Source organism: Rissa tridactyla, chromosome 8 (genome assembly GCF_028500815.1).
Source record: "Rissa tridactyla isolate bRisTri1 chromosome 8, bRisTri1.patW.cur.20221130, whole genome shotgun sequence".
NCBI lineage: Eukaryota > Metazoa > Chordata > Aves > Charadriiformes > Laridae > Rissa > Rissa tridactyla.
In genome coordinates, this window is record NC_071473.1 from 16,870,350 (window position 1) to 16,883,709 (window position 13,360).

The 13,360-nt window shown below is 45.4% G+C and overlaps 1 protein-coding gene across 7 annotated transcripts in view; it reads right to left on the reverse strand.

Annotated features, from left to right (window-relative positions):
• CREBBP (CREB binding protein) overlaps positions 1–12,510 on the reverse strand; it is a 96,662-nt gene extending 84,152 nt beyond the window's left edge. For all 7 annotated transcript variants that reach the window (XM_054213264.1, XM_054213262.1, XM_054213263.1 and 4 more), the window contains exon 1: positions 12,047–12,510. In XM_054213264.1, the coding sequence (XP_054069239.1) occupies positions 12,047–12,131 (85 nt within the window). In that variant the 5' untranslated portion in view covers positions 12,132–12,510. The remainder of the gene's footprint in view (positions 1–12,046) is intronic.
• Positions 12,511–13,360: the final 850 nt, after the last annotated feature.

The following is a 13,360-nucleotide window of genomic DNA, read 5'->3' on the forward strand; positions in this document are numbered from 1 at the left end:
ACAGATCTCCTATTCACTTTCAAGCAGGGAAGTAACAAAACTAACATTTTTGTTAGCTAGGTTCATTAAAGTATTTTTAATTTCTCTCTTACTTGCTGCCTTTTCCTTCAGCTGATTAGTTCACCTTTTCAGCTTGTCTTTTACAGAAATTCCTAGTGTACCTTCAACTACATTCCTTCCAGTGATGGCTTCATCTCTCCTCCTCTTTCCCACACAACCCACTTGACACACTGCAATTTGTGTCTCTTCCTATATTTTTTCCTTCTATTTTTCTTCTTCCAAGATTTCACTATTTTTAACCTTCTATCCACCTCTAACCCCCCCCCCCCCCCCAACTGTGATGAAAACCCCATGGCCTTTTTTCAGTACCAAGCCCCGTCTGGCCAGAAGCGAGGCAGTCCCCAGGTCCTGGTCCCCTGAAGCACAACCAAAGCCATCTGCCCACGTGGGACCAAGGGTAGTGACACAGGGTCCACGGCTGAAGCTCTTGTCACCCCAGCCCACTGGGAAGTTCAAGGTTTACAATGCCTGTTCAGACAACTGTTGTAAATCCCACAAATGGTGTTTTTCCAAACTTCTGCACTCAAATTGTTAATAATTCATGAACAAAAGGTACATATTTGTGTGTGCACACGTGGGGCCAGGGGCAGAGAAGTGGCAAAAAGTGGAGAGGGAAGACGTTGCTGTGGCTTAAAAAAAAGAAGAGTAGTTTTTTCCAATTGTATTTCAAAATGGGATGTTGGAGTATAAGTGCTCAAATGTTTTTGTTTGGCTGGCTGGACTCTGAACAATCTTGCCAGAGCCAAGGACTAGAAATGTTTTTGCAGTTTACCAAAAGAGTGCAGAAAGCATTTGGGAATACTGCCTCTTAAAACCTAAAATAATCTACCACTCTTAAGCTCCTGTAAGGAGACTATATGGTAACGTGAGGCATGGAAAGTTTCGGCTCTGCCAGCAGGAAAATAAAAAGCAGGTAAACAACTTAGCACAGTGGCCATGTAAAAATTCACTGAGTATTTAAATGTTCAGGAATGATTAATCTTCCTGCTTTTATATTTTAATCAGAGTTGTGTACGTTAAAAATACCAACACAAGGCACATTTTACAACAGCTGTAAAATACAACAGAAAACAAAAGTCTACTTGAGCATGTCTGCAACAAATCTATAAAGATAAGATATAGTTTTGGCGGTTGTAAAAACAAAAAATATATTTATACACATAAAAAAATCTGCCATAATAAGAAAGCGGCCCATTTCTACTGGGCACAAAATGAAAAGTAACCTCAGTCCCCTCACCCTCGTGAGAAGATAATTGATCCCTTTCTCAATGCTTCAGCGATTTCTCAAAGTCAATGGCAGCTACCAAGAGCCTAAAAAAAAAAAAAAACCTGAACAAAAAACAAAAAAACCCAGCCAAATGCCTTTGCCATTATAAAATTTCATCTGAAGCAATGCTCAAAAAATACCTATATGAGGAGTCCCACTCCAATTACCGAGCTTTGTACCTGCTCCGTCTCTCAAACCTGCTGCTTACCTAGCATGCAACAGGACAGAAAAAGGGGTCTTTATTTTAAAAGAGGATAGATTCCCTTAACTAATAAGGCACATACATCTGATTTCAGTGCTCAGGAAGCAGTAGAGCTGACTAAGACTGCGGAGACCCACCTCGCAGTGTCTCGGCTCTCACACGGCACTTCCAATCCTAAATCTCACACCTTTCATTATCTCCGTTACACAAAATCGAATGGTCTCTTAACAGGAGAGCGCCAAAAAAACCAGATAACGTGTCTTTCGGAACGGACAGAAAAGCACTAGGCAGCTACAACACCCCCACTCCCTCCAAAGGGCTCCTTTTCCAATTTGAGAATTTTGCATTCTTTGAGCAGCTATTTTCACACATAGACCATAACCACACTTGAGACACGCTCTCTCTTAATTTCAGTTTTACAAGCTTAAATGTCACAGTTTTTTGCCTTCCTGGACAACACCTTCAGCAACCAGAATAAAAAAGTATGTTGTTTCCTTCCAAGCCTTCTTAGAAGAAAACATTGTGCTGCGTTCTCAGGAAGGACATTTTCATCTGCATGACTACTTGCAATTGTTATCAGGAGATTCCTTCTTATTATACTTCTTCAATCAATTAACTTGTTTCAATGTCACCATTTTTTTCCCTTCAGCTCAGCCTGGTGGAGAGGTGACAAACATTCTAAGGTATTTCTTTAAGTGATTTATTATCTCAAACATACCACACAGCAAACAGGAGGAGAACTATCAAATTCAGTTCCATTTTTTAACGGCATATTCTCCACTTGAAACGTGACTGGGAGTTTTCCTGTCCCAAACTTTGACTGCCCATCCACGGAGCAGACACTGAAGTCACACTGCAGACCAGTACACAAGCAGTATTTTCACCGTGCCTTTCTTTCATGCCAACATAGCTGTTACATTTCAGTGAGCCCAATTTTGTTTTGTAAGGCTTCTTTCAATCATGCCAGACCCCAGCAGACAAAGCCTCAACAGTTCAGAGCTCCAGCCATTCCCTAAAATTCAATGTCAGGTAACCCGACTCAATAGCCATACTGTTTGGTGCAGTCAGCAATTACCACCGCCCATTCCAACCTCCTTTCGAGGTTTGAGGATTCTATAATTTATTGTTTCATAAAAGACAATTAGTGTATTTAATGTTTTAGAGCATTTAAACAACAAATTCATAGAAAAAATAAGACTTCCAGTCAGGAAACTCTACATTAGTGTCTTCATGTAACAAGACACACAGAAAGACTGCAAACTGACATGCATCTGACCTTAACTTTCAGAAGAGCGTCACTTTTTCGGAAGGTGATGTTTAACAACCAGTTTGAGAAAGGCAGTGATGACGGACCTGACTGGGCCAAGGAGACTCTAAAGGCTGGGTGGAGGAGGGTGAGGGGGGAAATGAGAGATCCAACAGCAGGCATCTGAATGAGTCTCAACAAGTTATGGCTCGCTTAATAACAGATTTGGATATTTAACTAAATTTCTTTCTGCCTGATCTTTTGAACTACTTGCATTTGGGATCAGAAAGAAACACAGTCTGATTTGCTCGTTCCTAAGTCAGTGGACTGGTCAAAATTCAAATATATCAATATTCAGAAACAAGCCCCAGCTTTAGGCATTCCAGGCACCTGCCTCTAGGAAACTCATTAGAATAATTATCACAGTCTCTCTTGCTTACAGACTCAGAGTCGCTGAGGATGGAAGGGACATCAGGAGGTCCTGTAGCCCAGCCCCTCAGCCTCTTCTCAAAGGGAAGCGCTCCAGCCCCCTGACCTCCTTGGTAGCCCTTCACTAAATTGACTCCAGCTCTTCCACGATCCTCCCAGTGATGGAAGGCAGGCTGACCCATCTGTAATCACCTGTATTGTCCTTTTAGCATTTCTTGGAAATGGATGTTACACCTGCCTTCTCTTGCTTTCCTGTGGCTGGGATTTTCTGGATCAGGAGAAGGAGACAGAGGCATTCCTTCTACCACACTTCCTTTGCAACTTTGTTTTCTGGCAAAGCACGATTCTCCATAACATGAATACCATTCGGGGTACAGACATGCAACTAAGCAGCAACACAGTTTCTAAAATCAATTACATCGGGTTCATTTTGTGCATCCCAATAACCAAAAGGGACACTATCAGCTTAGAATCTAGGTAATCTTAAATTAAAGTAGCTTCAAGCTCCTAAAATCTCTCCTAATTCATTTCTGTAAGACTTCAGCAACTAAGTGACTTTTCAAAACTGAAGCTCATTACACAGAGCGAACAAATCAAGAAGCTAATGAAAAAGAAATCAGTTCTCTTCTAACCTCCACCGCAACACTACCAGTATTATTGATTCAGTTTTAAAAATGCTCCTGACACCAGCCCTAACACCAGGCATACAAGTCAGGATGGGGAAAATGAACGTGTCTATATCCCCTCTATCAAAAGTAATGTGTGTGATCCAGGATAATGTTCCTGATACAGGGAAGACCAACTGTTCTCCCCCCGGCTTCTTTCTCATCTCCCTGAAAAGAGAACAGTACAAACTGAGATCCTTCCTTGATTTTACCGAGTTGAGTTCCCACCCTCTCGTTCCACTTGCATGTTGTGTATCCCAATGTCACAGCCTCAAGTTTCTCTCTACTGTACTTATCCAAATCTCTCTTTTGCTGAGCTCATAATGAAAATACAATCTGTGTTGAAGGTCCAGAAAAACCTAAGATACTTGCTTCTTTTACAAATAACCACTATTTTCAGCTCTACTTCTACTACCTTTCCATTAAAAAAATAATTTAAAAACAATAATCACAGAATACTTGAATGTTCCACTATTAAAACCAAAGTAGTATATGCACTAAATGCACCTGGTACCAAAGTTAATAAACAGAAATAAATACAAAAAATGCTTTCAGATAGAAAGCTAGTCTCTCATCTCTTCCCAGATGCCAGAGGGGAATAAAACTAAAATAACCCCCAAAACATGTGGCAGAAGCATTCCAACAAGAGCACTCACTCTGGTCTGTCCTAAGAAGCATCAAATGTCAAATGATGGATCGACTTTGCTTTCCTCTGCTCCTACAGAGCCTCTCCATAACCATTCTTCCTCTTAATTGTTTCCCAAGGTGTCTTCTCTATTGACACCATTGCTCTTGCAAGTAACTTTAAATCCAACCCACTACTGTCAACAACACAGACATGACTATTGCCACATCGCATGTGGCAACCAGGCAGCACACACTTACTGACCAAAAGGCCTCAGTAATTTACTTTGCTGTAAGAGCAGAGATCTGGACAGAAGAAACAGGAGGCAAGCAACCTGCCTAGAGACTGGCAGACCACCGCACCAGTAGCATTAGGTTCCCAGATTAAATATTTTGGGGTTCCTGGAGCACAGTAACAGAAGCGAGAGCTCATCCTCATCCTATCACAAACGCACACATCTTTTCTGTCACCCTATTTTAACAGCTGACAAAACATTTAAGTTCGGGATGACCCTTTAAAGAAGAATCACCTGAGAATCTGGTAATTAATAGTGGGCATTTGCTTAAGGCAGCATGAAATGCACAGTCTGTACCAAAACAGAGCGTTTGCATGCGAATGCCTTCAGTTAGCTCACACAACAGACAGATCCACTGCTTCCCGTTAAGGCTGTGCCACACTCACTGCACATCTGGGAAAAAAATCAGCAGATAACGTACAATGACATGAATTATCTCAACAAACAAACTTTAACCGTGATGTTCTCTGGCCGCAGACTTCTTATTAAATACACAGGTCAACACAAGGTGTTTCAGATTTTAAATTGTTCAGCCCTCCATCCTCCCCACCATGACTGACGGCACCGGTGCGGAGAAGTCCATGCTCAGCACTCCCTTCTAACTCGGGCTGATTCAAACGCTCCCTTCAGCTACACGAGTCCTTCTCTGAAAGTTCCCACCTTTGTGCAACTTCTGTAACAGAAGCACAGAACAGGCCTATTTCTGCAAAAACTAAAATAGCAATGATTAATATGCACTTGAAGTAATATTAGGAAACAAAGAAAAAAGTGTTACACGATTACTAGGAAACAGGCAAGTTTTGTGTCTCCTTGATGATGTGTAATAGCTGCAAAAAGCATGTTTCTATTCTCTTGGTTTTAATGTCACTTTTTCCTCCCTATTTCTGATACCAAATTATAAGTGAAGCGTTTGCTTGACAACTCAAATTCAACTGTGCAAGAATACACAACACAAACCAAACGTGCATAAGGAAGCAACAGCAAACATGTGCTTGAAACTAATGGTTTTTATAAATTTCACGCTCAAAAAAAGCTTGCAACACTAACTGACTGAATACAGAAAAAATATCCTCACAAATCTATTTTACTTTAAAGCATTAATTTCAGTGAGATAAGGCTGTTCTGAATCATGCTCGTTAATAGTTTCCTCAAAGGAATTTATGAACCTTTGGAAAAACTTCACAGCTACTACAAAACAGATTTACATTCAGTACTTACTGAATTCAAGTCTCTTGGTAATTTCCATGTTTCTTTGCTCCATTAGATGAAACTACACAGAGGATGACACAGAAGCGATGTCATCAACGACACCCACTACAACAGTTATCAAAGTACCCGCTGCGGTAAAGTTGGGGACAGCAAGAGAGAAGCTTGTGCTCTTCAGGCGTGACACACACGGACAGGGGTTGGAATCTAATATTCCATTCCCCTTCTCGCTCTGCAATAGAAAGTGGCTGGCTCCGATGCTTGCCTCAGAGATCTCCGACAGCAGCAATGAAGTAACGTCTACCTGTGAGATTGGGAGGCTCGTCACCTAGAAAGAGCAACTCATTTTGATGACGCTGCCTTCCTGAGGAAGTTCCCACAGCATTAAAGGTGCCCTTCAGAGAAGTAGGGGATTATTTTACAGACTTACATACATATAAATAAGAATATATATACACACACAAAGTTACTGCAAATCAAAGATACTGTATTTATCCAATGTTCCAAATAAGGTCCATATTTCTCAATGGTGGTGAATAAGAAACGAGGACAAACAAGATGAAATGAAGCACTTGAAGAGTATACGTTAAGAGATTCAGATTCTGAGTTATGATTGCGAATTACCACTGATAATAGAAGTTTCAGTTTGCTTTTGATTCACACTATGGTTCTGCACAATACTTGACAGTATTTGTTGAGATATCTCTATTAAAAAGAGTTTTCCAAATAAAAGATTTAGGCTCTCTCTGTATCTTAGACATCTGAGAAGACAGATGGAAAACATAACATATGTTAAAAGGAGGATTTACAAAGCAAAAATTCTTGAAAGTGTAAACCAAATTAGGATGAAGTGTCAGATTTCTAAGTTACCTCACAGGTTTTTTCGTTGTATAAGGAAAAACCTCAGAATTTTTCAAATCCTGTTTTTCAGCTACCCCCTCCACCCCGATTTCACATTAACCTGCAGTATTCTGCAAACAAAGTGAGCTTTTTATTCATGTTCTTCTCTATTAACAGGTAACAACAGAGAGCAAAGTCTCTAATAAAAATAAACACCAAGAATAGGTGGATTTTTTAATGTGGAGTTGCAGATGCAATAGCGAAACACAGCATGTTGCTGTAGAAGTAATTAATGGCACTGGACTATGACTCCAAGGAACGTTCAGTCAGAATGGAAAGTGAATAATCTGCAGCAGAAAAGTGGGAATCATTTCATAAGCTATCAAGAGATCTCTGGGGTACAACAAAGACTGACCCACCCCAGCACAGCTTTTACTCCTGCCTGTTGTTGGCAAGGCTTCTCCAGGAGCTCAATGCCACAGCATAAGACAGCATTTACCACGTTAATTTTAAGCCATGATGAGGGGGAAGGGGAATCAATTTGGTAAACTCCCAAGCACATATGCAATTATCACTCCAAGTATGAATTTCAAAAAAGGAAGGGCCACAACTGTAGGGCTGACCCATAAAATCAGGCTGGCAAATCATCTGCTCAACTTTTCATCTCATACAGATGTTAAGTGTCAAACTCCTTGGAGAAGTCTATAAAAAACCCAAACAATGACAAAGTATACAATAACCTGCTACCAGCAATGCTTCATGAATTGGTAAGAATGAGCTGTGCTATCTGCTCAATAAATGAGACAATTTCTAATCTTACAGATCTCCTGTCCCAGATTACAACTGCAGGCATAAAGTTATGCAGGTCAGTCACTTAAGGTGAAAGAAAAAAATAAGAATCCAGCTTGTATCACACTTAACACAACTCAAAGTAAACACTTTCGCTTGGCATCATCATCTGCCATCCACCACCCCCATCATTACATGTATACGGTAAGTCTTAAGAAACAATATAGCAATGAAATACCACACCGCATTTTCTTCCCATCCCGGCTAGTTATGCTGCAAGTACCACAAAACACGGGACGTTGTGTGATACAATTACAACTACACACACTCCACCTACATCTTTCCAGATGAAGCATTTCTTCCCCTATTTTTCTGCTTATAAATCCAAGTCTGTTCACTTAATGGCATTACCCTTTTTCTTATTCCAGAGAGAGATGGAGAAAGAAGGTGTATAAAAGCGATTCTTACTGTCACAGCGTACAAATGACAGGAAAGTTTTGCACACATGGTATGAAACCAGAGCAGACCAATTAAACAGGCTTCCACGAAACTTTTCAACTACGCGGGAATGAACCCTTCTAAAACATACAAACTAGTGCTTTTACATGCACAAACAAAATCTGGTTTTAGATCACCAAGACTTCAGCCCATTTGAAGTCTCAGCTAAGTACGTGAACATAAGCTCAGACAGCCTCGCTGTCTCTCCTTAAGCTACTTTGTTTCAAAGGTAGTCCATCTCTTTTAAAACTAAAAACCAAATCCACTGAAATACACCTATCCTGTTTTTGGCAGGAGAGTAAGATCAAATCAGGCTGTGTATCGACACAAACTCCCTTCTGTGAAGTTCTGTAGCTCGCTGGGAGTTAGCCAGAGATCTCCTTATCTCGGCACGTACAAAGGAACGTGCGACGAGGCCAGTCTTTCCTCAATTTTAAAATGCGGGCACAGCGATGCTAACGCACTGGGTTATGAGGAGGAGGTGAATTACTGGAAATCTCAGCCTGCAGCTTTTGCAGCAGCAGCCGTACTGCTTAATCTGATTTATCTGAAGTTGTGGAGGGGAAAAAAAACCCAAACAAATCAAGCCACACACAAGTATGAGGTGAAAATCCAGATCTGATGGACTTTTAAAGCTGCTCATCTCTCCTTCTTTCCAACTTCACCCACTTTAGGAATTCATTAACTCATAACCCAGCTAAGAACACCCTCCTGCTTTGGCCCAAATTATGATTTGTTGTTTCTTGAAGGAGCGGAGCACAGCGGAGGGCTGCAGGGTACGTAACAAACGCAGGCAGAGGCATTACTTGCAAGGCAACACAAACCAGCCACCTGCAGAACCACAGCGAAGGGGCACCTGAAGAACGCCAGCTTTGCTGCTGCTCCATTTGAGCACGCTTTTCACAAACTTCAGACCACGACCAACTCAGGAATGCTGCCAGTTCACTGCACATTCTGCCGAAGGACCAATGCCAGCAACAAAGTAATCACGACACTCAACATTAAAATTATATGCTGCCATAACCAAAGTTACTGTAATTCTACTTTTTGCAGGAGTCCTGTGTTTATTTTGCAGCGCAGTAGATAAGAATGCCTCACAACAGTTACAGAAGAGACAAATGCTTAGGTATGAAAAATACCATGTATCTAACAAAGCGGTAATTGGACAAAAGCACTACTCCTACCTGGCTGGACAAGGAAAACATCTTTCGCATGAACATTTTATCACAGGAATCGGCTCGTTCAATACTGCACAGCAACGGCAAGCTAAGTTAACGTCCAGGGTCTTAACCTTCCTTACTGATACACAGAGCAACGGGGCAACTGCAAAATGGGACTATCACGAAACTTAACAATGGTCACGGTACACACTTCTGTTATCCTTTCATCTCTACTCCCTTCTCCAAGACCAGACATTTGATTTAGCCGCTTAAATTTACCAGAAAAGGTCATACTTTCAGAACATTAAGTAGACCAATTTCAATCGCACAAACTTTGCTCTGGTAAGCCGAGGAGCTATTTTTATCAGAAAGATTAAAGGCAGCTAAAATTTACCCTGACAAAAGGAGTTGCTTCACATCACCGCATCAAAGCATAAAAGCGAAATATAAACAAGGATGAGCAGTTGCTTTCTGTCGAACGTTGCAGGCTGTCATCAGGCCCTTCGCCGTTGCATGGCTTTGCTCGGTTACGAGCATTCGCAGGCTCGGGGCCTGACCGTGCAGCGGCAGAACTGCACAACCCAGCCTCACGCAACATCTTTTAGAGCACGTCCCACTCACGCAAGCTGCGGCATCAAACAGCGCGGGTTTACGACTGCAATCACAATTCAGTTATCCAACACACACAACTCGCAGCTCGTTCAGGGAGCGAGCCTCAAGCCCATCTAACCCAAGCACCTCTGGCCACAAAGGCAACTTTCCAGGTTGCAACCTCACTTTTTCATTTCAGCCACAGCGCAAGGGAGCTGCCTGATTTAGGTTCAGGAGCAGGTACGTGATAGCATCTGCCAATCAAACTATTTGTATTGCCTGCTACAACGCACAGAAACATTCAGCAATCTTTCAACAAGCACCATTAGCTGCTGGCAACAAACCTAAAGAGGTTATTTTTTTTGAAAAAGCAGTTTTAAGTGCACGAACATTACCTGCAGTCTCAAGCAGAGATGTATTTTTGCCTGAAGAACACCGGGGGATGTCGACAGAACGCTAGAGACACACTCCCACTTGTTTCAAAATACAACCTGGGGTTTGCCGTCCCGGGTGACCAAAGGCCCCCTTCAGCCGTGCAAAACTTTATGCAGATGCTGGAGTTTACATATCTAGCACTGCACAGAGCTCACTGAGACGCATTAGAACTTGCTGAACAGGACGTAATTATGTCTGAAGCATTCCAGAACAGACCAAATGAACTTCAAAAAAGAAAAAAGAAAAAAAAAAAAAGACGACACCGCTTCAAACATCTTTCACTGGCTACCAGTAGAGTCTAAAATGTCTAGCTGAAGAATTAAAGAAAAACTGTGCTTTCCCTGAGTTGCTGTGCTGCATTTCACGGCAACTTGCATCTCAGCCTTACGTATGATATTCCGCTGCTTCCACGAAAGGGATTAACGTAGTTCAATCACAAGACTTCACCTAGATATTCTCTGTCAATTCTTACTCTCAATACGGTTTCTTTTTGGCATGTCTCATTTAGTTGTAGGTTGAGAAGAAAAAGATTCCATAAAAAAACCAAAACAAACCACCACCAAAAGGACTGAAGTATCTATAAACTATTGCCAAATGCAGATTAAGCAAACCGAAAAAACCCACTGAATTTATCAGCTCAATTATAGTAATAATTTTTTCAGTCTATAAAAACACAGCAGGCATAGTATGATTAACTTATCACTGTCCCTTCAACAAGATTCATTAATCTCTGAAAACAGAAATGCAAGTCCAACACGCTTCTCGTCCCCATAAAACCACTGTTTCAGTGATTAAAACAGTTGGAACACTGGAAGACGTCAGTACACGCACACATGCTCTTATGCACACACGTGCGTATCTACAACAGGCACACGCTTGCTGGAAATGAGAAATTTTGATGTGTTTTATTACCTACAAAACCATTAGGGTTGAAAAAGAAGCAGGCTGAAGACACTACGCGACACACAGACAAGTCGCAGCGACTGCCAGCCCGCTGGGCATTTCATCACGCAAGCAACCCCACAACTTCAAATATTATCTGCAAATTATTCGTTTTTCGAGGAAAAACGCTTGGAAGGGGTTGAGCCAAGCGCCTTACACCGGGGTCACAGGTGGGAGGATACAAAAAGCAAAACATTAAGGTGCTAGTAGGGAGTTTTTATTCCGTAGTGTCTCGGGAAGGGGCTGCCTGCACAGGGCTTTTAGTTGCGGGTGATATATGGGGTTTAAGGAGCAGAGACAGAAGCAGGGCTGTCGGTGTTTCTGCTGGAGGGGGTTTTCCTTCTTCCCTGCCCGCACCCCGCTCACCTGGGCACCCCCAACACCCGAGCCGAGGCCAAATCCCTCCACCCCTGGAGGAAAGGGAAATTCAACTCATAAAAAAAAAAAAAAAAAAAAAGAAGGCCTCAACCGTCTCTCCCCAACCGCTATTTATAGCCGGGACGGTACTTGGCGTACGGGTCCCGCCCGGTAACTTCGACTGGAGGAGGCCCAACCGCTCCGGGAGGGATCCTTCCCCCCCCTACCCACCCCCCCCGCGCTTTTCCCGGCACCTCGCCAAGCCGGTTCCCACCCCCGCCGGGAACCGAAGCAGGGCGGGCGGTTCCCCCCCCCCCCTCCCCTCCGGCGGGCGGTCGGGCCCGGCGGTTGCCGGGCCCGACCGCCCGCCGGAGGGGAGGGGGGGGGGGGGAACCGCCGGTAAGGCCTTGCCGCCCCCGCACCGCCCCGCAGGCCTTACCTGTGCTATCGCTGGCGGAGAAGCCCGGCGAGTTGAGCTTCGCTCGCTTGGGGTTGGGCGGCCCGTCGAGTAAGTTCTCCGCCATGGTAGCCGGCTGGGCCGTCCGAGCCGGTAAATCGTCGGAGAGGCCGGAGGCGGGGGGGAGTCTGAGGTGAGGGGAGGGGGGGTGGTTGAAGCTCGGTCGGTCTCTCTTCTCTCTCTCTCCCCGTCGAACAACAGCGCCGCTCAGTGCCCGACCGGCGGCGGCCCCCGTTCCCCCATACCCGGGCCGGGCCGCCGCCGCCGCAGCAGGCCGCAGGGGAGGAGGGTTCGGGGCGGGGTGGGGGAAGAGCCCAGCGCCCCCTCCCTGCCGGCCTCGCTCCTCCCGGCCTCTTCCCCCCCGCCCGGCGGCCGCCGCCGCCGAGGAGGTGCCCGGATGGCGGCTCAGTCAGTCAGAGTCGGGGAGCATAGCCGCTCCCCCCCCCCCCCCCTCCCCAAAACACCGCCACCACCGCACACACCTCGCCCCGTCCCCTCCCCTCCGCGCCGGGGGGTTCGCCCCGGCCCCCGCCCGCCGCCCCCGGCCGAACCGCGGCCGAGGTAGGGGAGGGGGGAGGAGGGGGGGAGGGAGAAAGAGGAGGTGGGGAGGGGTAAAAAAAAAAAAAAAAAAAAAAAAAAAAAAAAATTAAAAAATTGAAAAATTGAAAAAAAAACAACCACCAAAAATCAGAAAAAAACCCCCGAAAACACCCTCAAAACGCCCCAAAACAATGAGCGCGGCGCGGCGGCGGCTCCCGGCGGCGGCGGCGCTGGGTTGGCTCCGGCCGGCTCTACCCCGCTGCCTCGAGCCCCCTCTGCCCGTCCGCGGCGCTTCCGCGCGGCTGCCCGTGTCCCCCGGCGGGCGGCCCCGCTGCCCCGGCCCGGCCCGGCCCGGCCCCGCTCCGCTCGCGCCGCTCTCCGGCTCCGCGACAAGATGGCGGCTGTTGATTCCTCAATTAAAAAAAAAAAGTTTTTTTTTTTTTTCTCTTCTCTTTTCCAGAGACCATGGGGGCGGGGGCGGGGGCGGGGCTTGCGTCTGGCGTCACAGCGCACGCGCCCCGCCCCGCCCCCTCTTCCCCCCCTTCCCCCCCCCCCCTCCCCGCCGACGCCGGAAAGGCGCGAGCGGCGCCGGAAAGAGGCGAGAGCGTCCTCAGTTGCTCCGCGGAGGGGCCGGCGAGGGCGTCCCCCACCCCGGACCCTCTCGGCGCCCACGCAGTGGCCCACTCGCGGTGTCCTCACTCAGCGTTCCCCTCGGTTGCCCCCCGGTCGCTCACTTCGGTCTCCTCTACTTGCTTC